General features: G+C 36.3%; 1 protein-coding gene across 2 annotated transcripts in view; it reads right to left on the bottom strand.

The window, feature by feature from the left end:
- Tlk1 (tousled like kinase 1) overlaps positions 1–19,743 on the bottom strand; it is a 111,757-nt gene that overhangs the window by 27,936 nt on the left and 64,078 nt on the right. For both annotated transcript variants that reach the window (XM_021154516.2, XM_029473978.2), the window contains exons 4-11: positions 17,708–17,783; positions 14,693–14,739; positions 12,625–12,720; positions 10,827–10,916; positions 9,591–9,683; positions 6,371–6,481; positions 5,948–6,084; positions 2,123–2,311 (exon numbers count right to left, since the gene is read on the bottom strand). In XM_021154516.2, the coding sequence (XP_021010175.1) occupies positions 2,123–2,311; positions 5,948–6,084; positions 6,371–6,481; positions 9,591–9,683; positions 10,827–10,916; positions 12,625–12,720; positions 14,693–14,739; positions 17,708–17,783 (839 nt within the window). The remainder of the gene's footprint in view (positions 1–2,122; positions 2,312–5,947; positions 6,085–6,370; positions 6,482–9,590; positions 9,684–10,826; positions 10,917–12,624; positions 12,721–14,692; positions 14,740–17,707; positions 17,784–19,743) is intronic.

Raw genomic sequence — 19,743 nt, 5'->3', positions numbered from 1 at the left:
TCAGTAGGTTTATGTAAATTTGAAAGTAAACGATGACAGCCTTCCAAGTGAGAGAGAATCCTTAGTTTGTTTAGCCGGGGTATCACTGTACAGTCCTAATAAGCCAGGATGGTCTAAGAGACCCCTAGCCTCTGCCTCCTAGGTGCTGGGATTAAAAACACTTAATAATAATTGAAGAGTATTAGGATTACAAAGCAGAAACAACAGAAATTAGGTTTTAAGCCAGTTTAAAAGACACCTGACAAGCAAGAAAATACACCTAAAACTTCAAAGTGACAGAGCACAAGTTACAGTATCAGACTGCGGAGGGCTGCAAAGCATAGCTCATTGGATTATTACAGCTCAGGAAACTTCTACTGAATATTTAATCAGAAGCTCCAAACAAGTATTATAAGGAAAACATTTTTAACGTGAAAGAAAAATTCTCCCTATGATCAGGATAGGGCAGGGTGCTGTTTTCACTACTTCTCCTCACAACTACATTGAAAGTAAGAGCAGAAAAACGTATCCTAAGTGTACAGAAAGAATAAAAGTATCTTCACAGATAATACAACTCTACATGTTAAAAAAAATCCTAAAGAAAAGCACAAGGATAAAAATCTGTTAAATAAATTCTGGAATGCTCTAAGGCATGAGACAACATACAGAAATCATTACTTCTACAAGACTACAAACAGCCACAGAGGATTAACAAACAATTCCCATTTCCACAGCATTCAACAGAAGCCAAATGAGAAAAATCAAGGAATAAATTTAAATCAAGAGGTTAAAGACTTTTATGTTATAAAATACTGCTAAAGAATTAAAGGTCCGGGTATCTACAGGGGCAGAGTTAAAAGACTAGGCGTCTATAGAGGCAGAGGTAAATAAAGAACTAGGTTATTTATAGAGTAGAACTAAAGGACCAGGTATCAATAGGGGCGGAGTTAAAGGACCAGGTATCAATAGGGGAGGAGTTAAAGGTCTAGGTGTCTACAGGGGCAGAGTTAAAGGACCAGGTATCAATAGGGGAGGAGTTAAAGGTGTAGGTGTCTACAGGGGCAGAGTTAAAGGACCAGGTATCAATAGGGGCAGAGTTAAAGGACCAGGTATCAATAGGGGCGGGGTTAAAGGACCAGGTGTCTCAAGAGAAGAACTAAAAGACCAGGTGTTAAAGGACTAGTGTCATTAGGTATAGAGTTAAAAGCCCAACACCTTTAAGATAGCCACTGTGTTGCTAAATATAGAACCTTAGTGCTTTTTAAACCAACAGTTTGGTATTCTAATTGGAATTAGAACAAAATTAGAAATGACTTGAAGAAGTGATTTTGAGATAGAATTTGAAGAAGTGGCCATGTTGGTCTGTTCATGTAGTGTCAGATTTTTGGAAGCCTGAGACAGGAGGACTGCTTGAATCCAGAAATTAAAGATCACCCCGGCAAAGGATTTGACAAAAATGGAACCGAGGGGAGACAAAGGAAAAAGGAAGAATAATGAATGAATGCCAGAAACTGGGGTATAATAGTGCAGAAAACACAAGACCTAGGCAGTATGTGTGTAGAGGGACAAATGGAGCTGTGTTTGTAATGTATGAGAGCTCTGCTTCCTGCTCACTGCTTTAAAAGTTCCTGTCGTGGCAGGAATGAGGGTCAAAGAACCTTTTCTCAATAAGGAGACACAAATGTGTCTATATAGAACATCCAAGGGTATCTACATCTTTATTCACATAAATCTTGTACAACTTCCCAAATCTTCTATAAACATGTAACTATTATCTAAGCATCTTTGTTCTTTGAATTACAAAGAGCAATTAACATAGAAAATTTAGAAAACAAAACAGAAAAAAGAAACAACTGTCTGAAACTACCTGTGAACTACATTTACACATTCAGAAAATAAACCACCAACAATATTAATTTGAGCACTGCAGTGGCATAGGCAACTGATCCAGATACAAAAGGGGGTAAATCCCACTCTCCACTTAAAACATGCAGGCTTGGAGATTTATGTCAGAGATAACTTTTCAGTTAACATCTTTCCTGGCTATAACTACTTTTGTTTTTGCTATATTAATTACGAATAACATTATTATTAGCATTCTTGCTCACTGCTAACAATGTAAGTGAAAATTTTAAAAGCTTACAGTTGTGGTAAATTTGGCCTAACAAAGGGATCATTTTCTGCTCCATTGACTGCCTTGTTTTTTCTTTGTTTTGGTTCAGAATTGGTAGCAGGTGCCTGAGAATTATTAGCTGTGGGAGGTTTGCGTTTGGCGAGAAGTTTTCTTTGCCGTTCAATATCTTCCCTTTGTTGATTCACCCATTCTTGTTGCCTGTGTAAAAAGGAACAAATGAAAACACATTAATCTCCTATTATTTTCCACAACTAAAAATATATCAAAAGGATTACATAATGTAAAACTTTATTCTGTTGGCCCCACTCTTTTGAACAATTTTAAACATATACTTAATTGTTTTGTGTATGAAAGTTGTTTGTTCATTTGCTTTTTAGACAGGAGCTCAGTGCGTAGCCTTAACTGGCCTGGAACTCAAAGTGATCTGTCTGCCTCTACTTCTGAATGCTGGGATTAAAGGTGTGCACCAACACAACCAACTGAGTGTGTTGCCTGTATGTACCTATGTATTCATGTGCATCACAAGTGTGTTTGGTGCCTCTAAAGGCCAGATGAGGCTATCAGTTCACCTAGAACTGGAGTCACAGAAAGTTGTGAGCCATCACCTGCATGCTGGGAACCAAACCTTGGGCTTTAGGTCCTTGGGAAGAGCAGCCAAGTGTTCTCAACAGCAGAGTCATCTCTCTAGCCCCATGAGTCCCACTCTGGTGAAACAAAACATCCTACAGGTCTCACTTCATACAGTCTTTAAATGAAGTGTTCCCTAAATCTCCAGATAAGAGGAAGTATGTGGTTACACAGTATTTCATAGTATCTTGTCCTTACTGAAAAATACCTTCCCTATAAAACTTCATCAGAATGAGTTTGGTTAGGCTAATCTTTTCATAAAAATAGACAGTGTACATATTACACACATACACACACACACACACACACACACACACATTCTATTTTATTCTTACTATCTAGCATGGTGATCAAAATATACTAGTATACACACTAAGATTCTTTTAAATAAATGAACTAAAAACAAAACAAAGCAAAACCCAAGCCCCATCTAATCAAAGTTTTAGATATATTTTAAACATATGTTTTATCATCCAACAATATTTTAGATAAGCTTTTAAAAGGCAAGGGAAATTTTAATATGAAGTGATACTTTCTTAAAACAGTTGGTATTTTGAAATAAAATGACGAGTAAAAAAAAAAAACAAAAAAAACAAAAAGAAACTTGAAATTTCTACCTGTTACATTAATAAATACAAATTTAATAGCACTTCTCATTGACATATCTAAAACAATTTTCCAAAGAGTTGAGAGTCTGCAAACTAGTGGATTATTATGTCTATTACAGAATTATAGGCTGGTTGTAGACCTGTAATCTCAGAGTATGTGTGTATGGGGGTAGGGGATTGCAAGTTCAAAAGAAACTTAGGTTACAGAGCAAGCCTAGCATTAAAAGTTGGGGGGCATGTACAAAGTGCATGTGTGGCGGTTGGTCAGAAGACTAGGCCCCAGGGATACAGCTCAGTCTGTCAGGATTGGTGCAAGTGTGTTAACCTGATGAGTAACCTCAACAGCCAAGAAAGGAACTTATGTTCAGCCTTTCTCAGCCTAAAATACACTAAGTTTACTCTGATTGTAATCGTGTCCCTTTTAGGTCCACTATCACGTCAAGAAAGACAATTTTATAGCTCCACGTGGTGATACTATTAAGATTTAAAGCACACAATGTTTATCCCACTCTACTCTTCAACAGGGACCCCAAAACTCTGACTTTGTGGCCGAGTTCTTTTTCTGTGGCCTTGGTGAGGGAGCAAAACTAAGAAAAGAGTGAAAGAAACAAGAACCACGATAGAAAAATCTCAAAAACTGCAAAGTACAAATGGGATGCTAACTCTTTCTGTACGGATGCAGGAGTAGCACAATGTGCTCTTACTTAATGAAAAGCAAACACAGGGCCAGGGGTGTGCAGCACAGGAGTGGAGCACTTGTATAGGACTTGTGAGCCTTTTAGTCAGATTCCCCAGAACCTCACAAAAACAAAACAAAACAAAAATTGTCAATGTATTTAAAGGGGCTAGAGAGATGGTTCAATGACTAATGTTATTCCAGAGGTCCTGAGTTCAATCCCCACCAACCATATGATGGCTTATAACCATCATGAGATCTGATGCCCTCTTCTGGAGTGCAGGTATACATTCGGACAGAGCACATACATACATTCATACATACAATTTTTAAAAATGTATTTTTAAAAAGAAGCCATAAGTACAAATAAACAGTCTAGAGGTAAATAAAAAATTAATGGGACGGAGATAGAACATATATCCTGTTATTCAAGGATCACAATCTGGTTCAGAGATTATTCATTTACATTACTAATTTTTCATTTATTTATTTCTCTTCTCAATTTCTAACCAATCTAGGTTATAACAATGAACATAAACATCATATGACAACACACAGTAAGTCCTCAATTAGTTCTTATCAGTGATAGGATATGAAAGTAATTTTGCTCTTTTAAGAGAAATATAACTACTGACATAGCTAATAATATTTTATTTCTTAAATTATTTTTCCTTTATTTTTATTTTATGTGTTCTGCCTGCAGATGTGTCTGTGTACCAAGTGCATTCCTGATGCCTGATGAGGTAAAAAAGAGAACCCTGGATGCCCTGGGACTGAGATGAAAGATGACTGTGAACTGCCTTGTAAGTGCTAGGAACTGTACCTGGGTCCTCTGGAAGTGTATTCAGTGCTCTTAACCACTGAGCCACCTCTCCAGTCCCTAATACTTTAGACTATGTACATAACTGTAGGACAGTCATGGCTGAGTTTAATAGCAGAGATTTTTGCTCACAAAATATTAAAAACTATGGGTTTTATCTCAAACCTATTTCCTGCTTTCTACTTTAGCATTCAGAATTTTATTCCAAGTATCCATCTTGATAAATGTGTGAGTTATTGTGTATGAGGCAAGGGAAAGATTCTTTTCCTTAGGCACAGAAGTCAGGTTCTGCTGACTTTAACAGATAAGAAATGGGAAAAAAAGACAAAAGTAAAAAGGTACACACAGAGGTGTGCACCTCCAGTCCCAGGAAGCAGGAGGCGGCAGAAATATCAGTTGAGTCCAGGGACCAACTTTAGCAGCACAGCAAGGCTCCATTAAACATAAATTCTAGGAGACAGAGGCACACACTTTCTAGTCAATACATGCACATCACCACCAGGAGTCTGTTTTTTATTCTTCTAGAATATTCTTTCTAAGTCAAGTAGAAAAAAATAAGGGTTGAGCAAGATTACTGAGTGGTGAAGAAACACTTGGCGGGAAACACCGAGTCCCAGTCAGAATCCCTAACTCAAAATACAAGGTGAAGAGCAACTGAGGAAAACATCTGACATTGACCTCTCACCCCCACACACACAATGTTTAAAAAGGTTTTTGTTTTTGTTTTTTTTTAAAAGGAAAGTACATTGTACTCTTTGGATGAATGCTAATTATGTAAGAATTCTGTTAAATATTGTAGCTGTGTTATCCCTTTGCTATTCTTTTCATATGTGCAAGTTTTAGGAATTCAAATAGTAAATAGATATTGAACCTAATTTAAAATTTATAATCCTTTAATGAAAATCCAAACTACTAATTTTAAAAAGTGCAACAGTGAGGCTGGAGAGGTGGCTCAGGGTTTACAGGCACACGTCACTCTTCCAAGGACCAGCACCGCAGCTCAAAGTTGCCTGTTGCTTCAGTCTGATGCCTATGCCTGTGTGTACACACACACACAAACACAATCAAAACAATAACTTTTAAAAATTGTAAACATTACTAACTTCACAAGATTCTGAAATGCAAAACCATCTGTCCACTGTTCTGTAAAAGAAGCGCCGTGTCTAACTGTGGTAAAGTGCCCAAGGCGCAACCGATCTTGCATACTCTTCTCTCTGCTAGACAATTTTTCTTGTGTACTCTGAAAATGAGAAAAAAAATCATTATAGTCATTCAAAATTTTCCATCCATCCATCTATCCACTCATTCATTCATGATACAGGGTTTCTCTGTGTAGCCCTGGCTGGCCTGGAATTTACTCTGTAGACCAGGTTGGCATTGAGCTCAGAGATTCATCTGCCTCTGCCTCCCCAGGGCTGGGATTAAAGACATGAGCCACCACCGCCAGGCTCTTCATTCACATTTTAAAAGCATGAAAGGAAGAACAAACTACTACTAAGGGAAAAGAAAATTTAGTAATAACTCACCTTTTCAATAAGTAGTTTCTTGCTCATAGATATGCACTTATTTAATCTTTCTTTGTATTTTTCAAGTAATTTCTGTTGATCATCTATTTGCCGCCTGAGATCACAGTTGGCCTACAACATGAGTAGAAAATGAAAGGTCTAGAATCAGTGTGTATGAAAATCTTAGTGATTGTTTTGAATAAATTAAATAGATGAGATAAACAACAATGGTCTATTTATTATCAAACATTAACTGCATAGCAGAAAGTACCAAAAATGTACATACGCATTCTGGACATTTATGTGTATATTCTAAGGTATACATTTTTGGCTATATCATCTGAATCTAAGTTTAGTTCCTTATTTGTAAATAAGAAGTATAACCTAGTTTAAATGTGTATCGTAAGTGTAACACATGTAAGAGGAAATGTGAATTTCTTCTTTCACACTACCAGATCCTCGCAAGCACCCTCTGTACTGGGTGTAAGGACGACACTGTCATTTGCTGACCCAATGAACTAATTCACCATCCTTCCTTGAACAGGATGCAGATTCTGTTCACTCTGCAGGTAGCTATTACTCAAAGAGGAGACTTCTCTCTAACTCCAGGGAAGTCTGACTAGCCTATCACTATAGGAAGAGAATCACTTCTGTGGCCTGCTGAGATACCCCACGCCTCAAATATTCTCAATCAGGTCTGAAGGAAAGCCTAGCAACTTCACTTTTTCAATCAATGCCGCTGCTACTACCACTAAGTACTAAGACCCCCAAGTGTCACTGAATCATGCAGAAATCAAAGTGGGTAATACTTTTAAAATGTTGGGAGAAAGTAAATGCCAACCTAAAACTAAAAGCAACAAAAAGAGACTTAGCACAAACAGATCCTCACTTTTTAACACAAACAAAGCCTCAACCTGGTTTGAGAACCAGTATGGATGTTTAACTTGAACAATTGACCTCAAAATTTTATTAAGATTCCAGATAGCCAAAACAAAGAGCACTTGTTCAACTGCACATCAAGGGTGTTCTCATGGTGTCTCCCCCCTACCCGTGTGTGTGAATCCTGCTGTTCTCCTCCTGCCCCCAGTGTACTGGGTTTATGGGCATGTACCATGTATACCGTATGTCAAGATTTAATATAAAGCCATGGTAATTACAATCACTCTAATTTTCTTCTTGCATAATAAAGGAAAAGATGTTTAATTCTAAACTGATATGAACCTAGTCAAAAGACTACAGATCCCAGCTTCTCTTACAAAGAAATTTAAGTAAATTCGGTAGAATATTCAAAAAGGACACATAGAGAATTGTACCTTTTGTGATTCTTTTCCCTGGTATCTGCTTAGAACACAGACACCGTGACTGTGACTATTTTTATTTTGGACCCACAGGTAACCTTCAAGATGGAAGCCATGCACTGAAGACAGGAAGCAAGCTGCAGAAGGAGCCAAGGTCTCATCAAATTGTGGGGCAATTAAATCTAGGTGGCTGCCACTTCTATTCTTTCTTAAAATACACTTCTATCTCATGTGAAGTACTGTTGTTTATACTGTGTTACTAACAAAGACAACTGCAAAATGCTAAAATAGTGTTTCAGGACTGATCCAGTAATACACAAAACAGAACATGGACATAAGAGAGAAGTAGGTATACTGCATATGGAAATAAGATTTAATGGTAGAGCCTTAAGTATAGAAATGAACTTTTTAATTCAACTGGATAATTGGTTATATAGGAAGAAATTAAAATGAGCCTCGTTTTTCAGTAAAGACCTCTTTAGGCTTTTACAATCAGTTCCTTTGGAATCTTTGATAAAGTATACACAAAGTATAAACTATAAACTTATAACATGTAAAAACAATCATCAAAAAGAAAGTATGATGTAATGAAAATACATTCCACAAAGTGGAAGAAGCCAACATTAAATAAAACAAACAAACAAACAAAAAACCCTAAAAACTGAAAGCTAGGGAACATCCAGTCTAATAAAAAGTGAAAAGGTGGCTATGGATACAGTCCAGAGGCGCGGCACTTGCCTAGCATATGGGAGGTCCTGGGTTTGTTTGATCACCAGCACCAACACCAACATACACACATGCATGCACATACACAACTATAAGGAAACAAAAGTAATGATGAAGACATATATCATTGATGCCAGAAGAGTGGGTTAGCAGTAAGTGCTGTGACAGAGCAGTGTTCCAAGGTTACAATGGAGTCACAGATGTTGGTGCTATTAAGCTATGGCACTACTGGTTCACAGTGTTGGCTTGAATTACAATAGTTGGTAGAAGCTCTTAAATTTATCAACATCCAAGCTACATCAATTTAATCAGAACTCCACGGGAGAGAATTCAAAATTAGTACTTCCATCAGGTAGGTGATCCTAAGGTATTGCAAGGGAAAAGAAATCCTGCTTTATGCCTCACTCACATTCTAAGTATACTTTTAGAAATGTTTTTAAATGTTTTGTGTATGTGCATGATGTATGGATGCACAGCCATGGCACGTGTGTGTAAGCTGCATCTTTGTGGTCAGTTCTCTCCTACGTTTATGTAGGTTCTGGAGATCAAATTTAGATCTCCAGCCTTGCATAGCAAACACTTTTATCTGCAAAGCCTCTTGCCAAATACCTTAGATTTATTTATTTACATACTTTCAGATTTACTTTATGTGTATATGAGTGGTTTTGCTGGCATATATATCTGTGAAGCACATATATGGAGTGCCCAAATGGGCCAGAAGAGCACTTCAAATTCCCTTGCCAATCCTGAATTTATTTTTAAAAATAAAGCTTCCATTAAAAATCTCACAGGATTATGGCAGTAATTACATCCTTAATGGTATCTGATGTCAGGCAGAGAGCAATAAACTATTTAACAGAAATGGGTTATCTGACTAGAGGTAGACGACCAAATAAAAAATTATAAACCTACCTCTACTTCTTCAACAATTTCTCAATTTCACACTCACAGAGCTAATCACCTATTCTGACTTTAAAGTGGGTATTTTCAACATTTGTCTTTTATTTGAACTAGGAGTGTGTATATCTGTATATAGATGTGTAAGTGCTTGCAGAGGCTAACCACTGAGCCATCTCGAGCCCCTAAAGTGGATTATCACATACACGAAAAAGTTTATTGTTTTTAAATACAGAACACTGTCATATTTAGTATTTTCTCAATAGTTTAACTGCTGCCAAATTAAATCACATGATTTCTTCCCATGACATATTACTCACCCTGAGCAAATCATCAATCCGGCCTTCCTTCTTCTCCAGGTCTTGATTTTTAGTACTTTCTAATGCTGCCAATTTCAGCATTGTAAGATCAGTCTAAGTGAAATAAAGATATTTTTTTATTATCTCTACTATATACATTATATATAAATGTCAGGGTAGATTTTACCAACTTCAAACAGTCAAGAAAAATAGTTTGTGTAAAAAGACATCCCCAGACACCTTAGTGTAGTTTTAAGTGTAAATGCTGAAAACCTTGTATACAATTTATTAAAGCTCATACACAAATGTTCACACTATATATATATTGAAGAGTGTTAACCTTAGCTTTGTAAAACCAGCTTTTAAGCTGTTTATAACTGACAGGTAAAGACTGCTTCTATTTATCTGATGGGTATGTTTTGATCATGCTGACCTTGAACTCTTAGAGACCCGCCTGCCTCTGCCTCCAGAGTGCTGGGATTAAAGGCATGTACCACCACACCCAGCTCACACACAACAGTTTGGACACGATCCAGGAAGAGTAAAGAAAATATACTGTTATGGTGTCAAGGTGTTCCATCAAAAGATCAACTCTCCAATTTTAAGTCTGAAAAAGTATTAACTAAATGAACAAACCAATGAATGAATAGCGGTGTAAACTAGGAATACAGTTTAGTGGCAGAGCATCTGCCTGTTACTTGCACTGGTGCCCAAATTCAATCCTTGGCACCAGAAAGCAAAGCAGAAATAAAAAACTTTCAAAAACGTACGATCTGTGTTCAAAATTCATAAAACTGAATATTAATAGTAATAATGACATTAATATATCTAAGTAATTTGATATATAAACATATAGACACTGAAATGACTTTAGTATTCACTTATAACCAACACAGCAGCATTATGAAGATACTGACTATATATATGCATATACATATGTATATATATGCATATATATGTATGTGTATATATATGTATGTACACACACACACACACACACACACACACACACACACACACACACACTGTTTTATTGCCTGAGACATCTGCTCAAATATGTCACAGAGGGCAAGCCGGTGCTAAGTTGGATGCTTCAGTTCCTCTACCCTGCAAATGTTGTAGTCTAGTAAGTCAGCTCTTGCGTTTAATTTTGCTTTACAATTATATACAGAACAAACCATAAACATTTTAATTGTTAATACAACTGGTTAGATTTTTTTCCTAAAAGTCATAGGAAATTTTAAAACTATTACTTACTTGAGTGATCTTAAAGGATAACTGCTTTGGTTGTACAACAGGGTGGTCCCCGAAAGCTAATGCAGTAGGAGAAGGGCTATTCGGTCGAACCTGAAAATTAGGGTAAAACTTCTACCATAAAAGTTTCTACTCAGCAACAATTACTTAACATTTCTGAAAATGTTTATCTAGTAATACCTTTAAAACACTTTTAATCATCATTAAGTCATCCAACAAGCATTCCTGAGTACCTCCTGTATGAGAACCAGTGTGAACAACCATACATTTCGTGACCTAAAGAAGCTTGTATTCAGGTCCACAAAAGCTTAATGCTTTATAAACAAAGTATAGCCAGGACAAAAATATTAAAAAGATCCTCATGACTAAAAGAAGAAATCACTGAGCAAGGTGCCTCATGTTTTTAATCATGTTTTAAAGGCAGAAGCAGGTAGATCTCTGTGAGTCCTGGGCTAGATATACAAAGACCCTGGGGGTGGGGGTGAGAAAGAAAGAAACAAACAAAAATCATAAAAATCTAGATTTTTTAGTACTAAAATAAAAATACATAGTCATAAGTACTCTAAAAATCACACATTTATTAATGAGTTCTATGGTTTAAGTCTGTAAACAGGGATGGCAACACGGAACTAATGTTATATTAGCTTTCAAATTTGAATCCTAAGCCATCCTTTGCAAATGTCCGTGTATGGCATCCCATGGAACAAAATGGAAAGACTTGACTAAGTATGTCTACAGACAATGAGTAAAAGAGGATATAATGAAAGGGTGCTTGAATAAGTAAGACAAAGTCCAGTTTTTTACCAATTTATAATTCATCTTCAAATTATAGAAAGCTAACATTATTTTTCTGGTTAAATATGTCCAAGTAAATGAAAAATAAAATTTAAGATGCAAAACAACGTACATAAAAACTGTGTCTTAAAATGTTAGAAACAAAAATGTTACAGGCTAATTCTAATAACTTTTTTCTAATGCTGAACTGAACAGCCCATCTTTTCCTTAAAATTTCCCCTAAATAATTGATGATTATTTCCATGTTAAGAAATTTAACCAAAAACAAGGCTAAAAGTCAGAAATTAATAAGTGAATAAAAAGAGATACTGTAATATTTATGGTAGCCCACAGGCTCTACTAATTTTTTTTTTGGTAGCAAAATAACATTACCTGGATACAAACAATCAATGCAGGAAACCTTCAGCTTAAAAACTCACTTAAAAAAAAAGTTAAGGGGTTCAGGATGGCCCTCAACTCTCTCTATAGTTGTTGACTCTAAATGCCTTGGGATTTAACTTTTATTTATTTACTTATTTATTTTATGTGTATGGGTGTTTTGCCTACATGTATGTCTGTGTACCACATGCGTGCCTGGTTCCTGTGGAGGCCAGAAAGTATTTCAAATGCCCTGGAACTGGACTTAGAGATTTTGGTGAGCCAGCATTTTGAGTGTGAGAAATTGAACCTGGGTCTTTTGGAAGAGCAGCCAGAGTCCTCGTAAACACTGAGGCATCTCTCCAGCCTCGATCTTGACTTCCCAATTCTCTTTCTCTTTTAAGTGGTGGGATTACAGGCATACAGCACAACACCTGGCTAAAAAACTCCGGTTCAAAAATAAAAGTTCCAGAAGAATCAGGTCATTAAAGAAGATTCAACTATGCCACTGAAGTGATTTCCCTTTTAATACATAAATATGACTATATAAAAGTATATACAAAACAAAAGTAGCACATTTTAAGTTATTCAATATGTATAACCTCTAAGGCAAAGACAACGCATTAAAACCTTGAAAAGTAAAGCTTACAGATGAGGAAGGAGTGGAATGTGAGTGTGAGTTTTGCGGAGAACGGATTGCTGGAGGGATGCCTCTTACTGGACTCGAGCCATTTCCACCTTGGTACTGCGAAAAGAAATAGGAAAGCACAGTTGCTATTTCAGACTTGGTACTAAGGAATTAATTCAAGTATATCTCTTTTTTATTTCTAGTGCCGGGGAGTGAATCCATGGCCTCACACAGATGGTCTACGTCCCAGACCTAATTATACTCTGCTTCAGATAAAAATCAACCAGTAATTTAAATGGGTGCAGAAAAAGCAAGAACAAGTTCAGCTATATAAAGCCCAAGACTATATCATATAACAAACGATGCCTAATCTTCTGAGTGTAATTTGTTATACTGTGGTTTACTCAATGACAAATAAATCACCCCCAAAATGAACGTATTTATATTTTTCCTCCAAAGTTTAGCAGTTTCCCTATAAATTTTTCTTTAAAGGAAACCAGTCTCTAATACCAAAATTTTTAAAATATTTACATATAATTTTAGTAAACACAACTACCTTAGAATCATTCACAAGATCTGTTATGATATCCAAATATTCGGTGCATTATATAAAATAATTATACAGAACAAATCTTTTCCCTGTAACAACAAAAAACTCTTTACAAACCCCATTCTTTCTTATGAAATATATGCAACTGCATATAGAAGCCAACAACCTGCCCCACAGTAATTTCTTCCTAGCTCATGCTTCTATGCCAAGAGCAGAAGGAAAGAGCTCACTGCTGCTTGGTTGCTCTAGGAGTAGAGTTTATTGTCTACTTCACCACTTATTAATTTTAACATAAAGTTTGATATGAATGTCAGAGATGGAAAATGGCTAGGGTGTTCACTAAACAACTTTCTGCAACCCAATAATTTTTCTTTATTCACTTTATCTAGGGCTTAGTTGATCATCTAGCACATAGTAGGTATTCAAGAGACTATGATTACTTGAATTTATCCCTACCCTGAGCACAAGTTCTTAATGATATTAACCCTGACTGGCTTAACTAAATAAAGGGCAGTGAATAATTTGGGGTTAGAAACAGTTTTACAAAAAAAAAAAAAAAAAAAAAAAAAAAAACCACTCTCTCACCCACAAAAAGAAAAAGAAAAGCTTTGGAGATTTGTGTTGTCTGAACTTAGCTCTTGTCTTAATCAGCCAAATCTGCTCTTACAAAGTGAAGACAACCTTTTCTACTGAAGAAATAGCATTTGTTGTTTTAATAAGCAATCAATATTTTGAAACAGAAATTGGAAACCAAAAGAATGCAGAAACAAGAACATAGTCTAGATTAAGAAAGACTGAAAGCAGGCTGGCTAGAAGGCTCAGCGGGTAAGAGCACTGACTGCTCTTCAAAAGGTCCTGAGTTTAAATCCCAGCAACCACATGGTGGCTCATAACCACCTGTAATGAGACCTGATGCCCTCTTCTGGTGCATCTGAAGCTACAGTGTGCTTATTTATAATAATAAATTAATCTTTGGGCCAGAGCAAGCAGGGACTGAGAGAGCAGAGGTCCTAAATTCAATATCCAACAACCACATGAAGGCTCACAACCATCTGTACAGCTACAGTGTACTAATATACATAAAATAAATAAATAAATCTTAAAAAAAGAAAAGGAAGAAAATTAAAGAAAAGGCAAGGCAAGGCAAGGCAAGGCAAGGCAAGGCAAGAAAGACTGAAAGCATGGCTATTTTTTTTTTTCAGGGCTTGAGAGTCATATCTCTTATCCATTATTTAGTTTCCATCCACAGGGCTCAATGTTGGTAGGAAGGTTCTACTGTTACTCTAACTCAGTCTGTCATCCAGGTAGCTACTTTACTTCATCTGCAAAAAGAACACTACTAGCTAACTTTATCTACAATACGGGTTGCTTAACCAAGAATATAAGTACTCTAAAAGTTTTTCATGTTCCTAGCAAAGAAATACCGCACAATGTTAACAATATTCTCAAATGTTGACCTTGTACTTCAAAGAAATGATTTTCAACCTGCAGAAGAACTACACTGGATTAGGAACTAGAAATAATTCTTAATAAACTTACTTCAAAATAGTCGCTAATCTTGTGGCCACGTCCCCCAATACTTTTTCCTAAAATATAAAAAATAAAAATTATATAGATTTAAAGGCCAGTCATGATTATCTAACATTTATTACATCAAAAAGAGCAAAGTGCCAAATTAAAATATAACTTATTTAATAAGAAGCATATAAACCCATTTATTTAAGTGTGGCATTTTAATAAGGTAATGATGAGTATTAAAAATACTAATAATCTTTAAACATTTAGAAAATCTAATCAAATCACATTTTAATAGAAACATGCCAATTTATGGAAGTAGTAATTGCTGAAAACTCAGATAAATAACATTAGAAACCCCCTGTCTCTTTCTCTCTCAACCCTCTCTCTCCTTTGTTGGAGAGTGGTTAGGGGTTGAAGCTGAGGGCTTCAGCTATGCTACCATTGAGCTGCATGGTCAATCCCTCATCAAACGGAATTTGATCTTTAAAACATTACTAATGTTTCTTAATAATCTATTAATCCCAGAAAAGAAGAAAAAAAACAATAAACTAAAAAGACAAATGGCAACTTTGTATCTGACAAACTAAACCACACTTTGTTAAGAATAGAAGTGAAACCCAGCTTTGGATGATGCAAACCCTAATCTAACATGCTGGGCAGACAACCATATGCTTATTGTCAATGTTATTTTGTAAAATGTTTTGATTTTCTTTGTCTTTTTTCTCTTTTAGTTAGGGTCTCACTGTGTTTTCTAAATGCTGCAAATTTACAGGATGTATGTTTTAAAAGTCTACTTTTTACAAATTGTCCTTAAGACCATATTGCTAAGGAGTCTTGTGACAGGTCACACCATCCTTTTTATGTTCTGCCCTAAAATGCAGTTCTATGAGGTTTAAAGAACCTAATGCTATTAAAATTTTTTGAACAACAGTTTCATATCAATTTATTTAAGTCAGACTAGATTGCAGAGACTTATCCTAAAGGAATGTTCTTTTCTGTCTCTGATAACATCCCTGAAAATTCTGAAGAGATACCACTGGCTAGTAAAGAACACAGAGGGTTGCCTACCTAGAAGCTATTTCCCTAATTCTTTTCTTCTAATTGAACGTAAATTTTTATCTGTGATATCCTTTCCCATATATGTGACATCTAAATTTCAGGATATAGCCCTACTTCCATTTTGTCTTTCCCTCATTAGAAACTGAATTTTAACCAAGAACCACTCCACCAATGTACATTATTGTTAAGGAGGAAGATACTCCGCTGTTTGTTAGGTTTAGAGACAGGCCTGATTTCCTGAAGCAATGGCACTTCTATTATGTATTACTGGTGGTGGAATGGAAATATGACTTAAAACAGTCATGAGGTGGCAAGGGGAGTTTGCTTCTGGGTTTGAAGCTCGCTGTAAGGAAAGGCAGGGTGGGAGACACAGTAAGCTAAGTGTCATTCTAAAGCAACTGTTTAGTGAGGAAGAAATGAGGAGATCCAATTTAGGCAATCATTCTCACCCAGAAGGTCAGGCATTTCTGTGGGCTGCAGATCAGTCAGAAAAAAAAAAGGCCTGGGTTCATTTTTATTAACTGTATTTAGTGTCTGGGAGTACATGGGTAGCAGGCACAGGATATATGTGGAGGTCAGAGGTCAACTTGCAGATGTTGGATCTCTAACTCAAGTTGTCAGGCTTGGTGGCAAGTGCCTTTAGCTACTAAGCCATCTCAATAGCTCCCTAAAAAACACTAGTTCTTAAGGACAAGTTAGCTAAGCCAGTTCAGAAGCCCACATTATTTAGGGGTTTACTTTTAAGATTTTCTGAGTCTGTTGCTGAAATGAGTTGATGTACCTTCACATTGAACTTACATGTCCACTAACCACAAGTTGGAGGGCCTGCTCCAAGACAAAAGGAAGCAACTGTAACGTCAAATCAAACACACTATACACCTTTAAAAGGCCCTAGACAACTCTGTTCTGTTTCCCAGACAACTGCTATAGCTCACCCCTTGATGCCAGTGCTCTATGGAAGTGATACGGCAGTTCACAAGACTAAAGACTCGCTGCAAAACATGCAACTCCTATGTATATATGACTGAGGAACCCAAGTTACTGTACATCTTTCCAGGGCCCAAATTAAATAGTACCAGTTGGTTAAAAGAAATCATGTCTTCTGGTCGGAAGTGCTTGGTGTGTGATCACATAGATCAAAATCCAGATCCCAGAACTGACGGATCCCAGCATCCACATAACAAGCTCTGCATCCTAATACACCTGTAATCCCGGGTCCCAGCAGAAAGGGGACTGGAGGATTACTAGGGCTTCCTGGCTTCCAGCCCAAGCAAGAAAAATGAGCCGTAGGTTCAAGGATGTTCTCTTCCTCTCAAAGAGGCAGAAAGTGACAGAGGAATCCTGACACACAACACTCTTTCTGGCCTGTGCACAGATACACTCATCTGCAAGCACATAGGCACAAGCACCACACATAAAAGCACATGTGCGCGTGTGTATGCACACACGCATGCGCACACACGCATGCACACACACACACACACACACAGACTTTTTAAAAGAGTATGTGTAATATAATGAAAATAACTTTTTAGTTTGCATCACAAAATGTAGATATATAAGAAAGAATGAAAGTAGGCATTACCAAAAATAGGCGCTTTAATGAGAATCTAATTATTCCTGTAAATTTTTTTAAATAAAAAAGAGAATGGGTGAGATAGAATGGAAAACTGAAAGGAGATAAAGGAATGCCTACAAGATTCTAAGCCCCAATAAACAAACAATACGAAAATGTCAAAGTCCCCAAACAGTAACCATGAGCTAACTACCTAGAATACGAAAGCCTGCAGTTTCATGCTTTGGTTTCTATGCGAAGAACAGTCCTAAGCTATTATAAATACAAAGAATACATACTAGATGGAAAATTTCCAAACCACAAAGCCACTTATTCAATAGTTACTACCCTAATTAGTTAAAAATCAGAGTAACGGATTGTTCAATGTGCACAGTCTCTGAAGGAAGATGGCGTCTGCTTACCCTGACTACTTTCATTCTGACTTTCTGCTTTTCTCTTTCTTCCCCTGGATGACTCTGATTGTTTCTTCTCTGGTGTCTAAGGAAAATAAGTTAACAACATTTTAAATTACAGTCTTAATATGCAAAATCATTACTATCAATATAAAAATCATCTTACTTTTGAGGCCAAATAAAGCATTCAATGGTGCCCACGGGATACATGCAATCTATTTAGAAGATATAACTGAGATTCACATTTACAGAATTTGTCTTAAGGAAAAATGAGAAATCTGAGAATAATCAGACCTTAATATTCTTAAGTCAGAAGAGAGAAAAATTAACTTTTTCCTGTTTTTGTACTATTCATATATATTTAGTCTATAAAAATTAAATTTCAATGCGAAAATAGAGACAGACAAAAACTGACATATTTAACCCAAACTAAGATACCATTCACCTGAATGCCTGGCAATTACTATTCAAGAACAATTATAGCAAAGCAATAGATTATGTTTGGGGTGGGGGTGGGGGTGGGGGAATCTTATTACGTAACCCAGGTAGCTGTCTACCTGTTTCTCTCTCTTGAGTGCTGAGATTAAATACTTGCACCACTATACCCAGCTCTATCTTTGAATTCCTTACAGATAAACATTCCATCTTCTTCCCACCTCACCCCTTCGCTACAGGGCCTACCATGTTATTACTGGACAAATAGATGAATGACTAACAACTTATTCATGGTTTGCACTACTAGTGCTATACAGCAAGAGTCAAAGCAAATTTAGTTTTGTGCAGCCCCAAAGTCCAAATGCTCTTTAAATTCTCTCTATTTGACATGCTACATGACCTGGATCAAAATCTAAATGAATTAACTACAGGTATTTCAAAACATTACTGTGTATTTAACTATCATACATTGCCTGTTAAGTTTTTCACTTTATAAACCATATTTATTTTTTTAAGGAAATCCTGTTAATCTACTTTTAAACTAAAACAAACTAGAAATTCTGTTAACATCTTTATGAAGAATCCTAACCATATATTAAAATAAAAACAAGTCCCTCAGTAATAAATTATTATAATATTCCAACAATCTATGCCAACAAATACATATTGAGGGGTGCAATAGATAACCTTAGTTAGACTGGAACTTGCTATGTAGACCAGGCTGGCCTTGAACTTACAGTAACCCTCCTGTCTACAGAATGTTTTCTGTCTCAAGAGTGTTGGGATAAAAGGTATATGCCACCTCATCCAGCTTACAACAAATAAATCTACCACCCATTGTTCATAGTAAACTAACACCACACTAAGTTTAAAGCACACCAAGGTCCTATTTGAATTCTATATTTAGATTTTGACTAAACCACAGCAACAGAAATTATGAAAGTAATAGAATCAGCAATTTTTATTTAGAAGATACCATGTTCTAAATGGTTCACTCCAAGGAACACCCATTTAGGTAGTCTGAGAATGCTACATTTCATTGGGGAAAACAGATTTCCTTAGTGCAAACCATTAAAATGCTAACGTTCTGGCCATCATAAGAGGGCAGGAGTGAGATTATGGTACATTATGTACAAATTTGCAAACGTATTTGGGAAAACATTCATTGCGCAGTTCACTCAACAAGCATTTTAGAATAGTCCATGTCTTTTTTTAAAGACAAAGTCATACTGAGTGAAGTTTTTTCTTCCTCTCAACACAATTTCTCAGTAGGGAAATGAAATACACCTTTGGGGAAAGGGTCAGTTCTTCTAAAGGGGGTGGATTAGTGATGTCATGATTACAGTAAAGAAGGAAAGCCAAGAGGTTTATCGAAAATGAGATGTGAGTTTGAGAAATGACAAGGAGGGGAAAAAAAAAAACAAGTCTAAAATAATTTTAAACTATAAAGTACAGGAGATGGGAACCAAATGGTAATGTCCAGAAGGACTGTATAAAGTAAGGGAGTGAAAGACAGAGACTGTGAAGCCACAATATACTTATGTTAGCTTGTAAAGTGAACACTGCTACTGACTCAAGACCTCCTGCCCTACTAGGATGTCCTAACGTTC

This window comes from Mus caroli, unplaced genomic scaffold (genome assembly GCF_978045245.1).
Source record: "Mus caroli unplaced genomic scaffold, Mus_caroli_1 scaffold_2, whole genome shotgun sequence".
NCBI lineage: Eukaryota > Metazoa > Chordata > Mammalia > Rodentia > Muridae > Mus > Mus caroli.
Note: the sequence above shows the minus strand (reverse complement) of the source record. Positions and strands in the feature narration are given on the sequence as shown.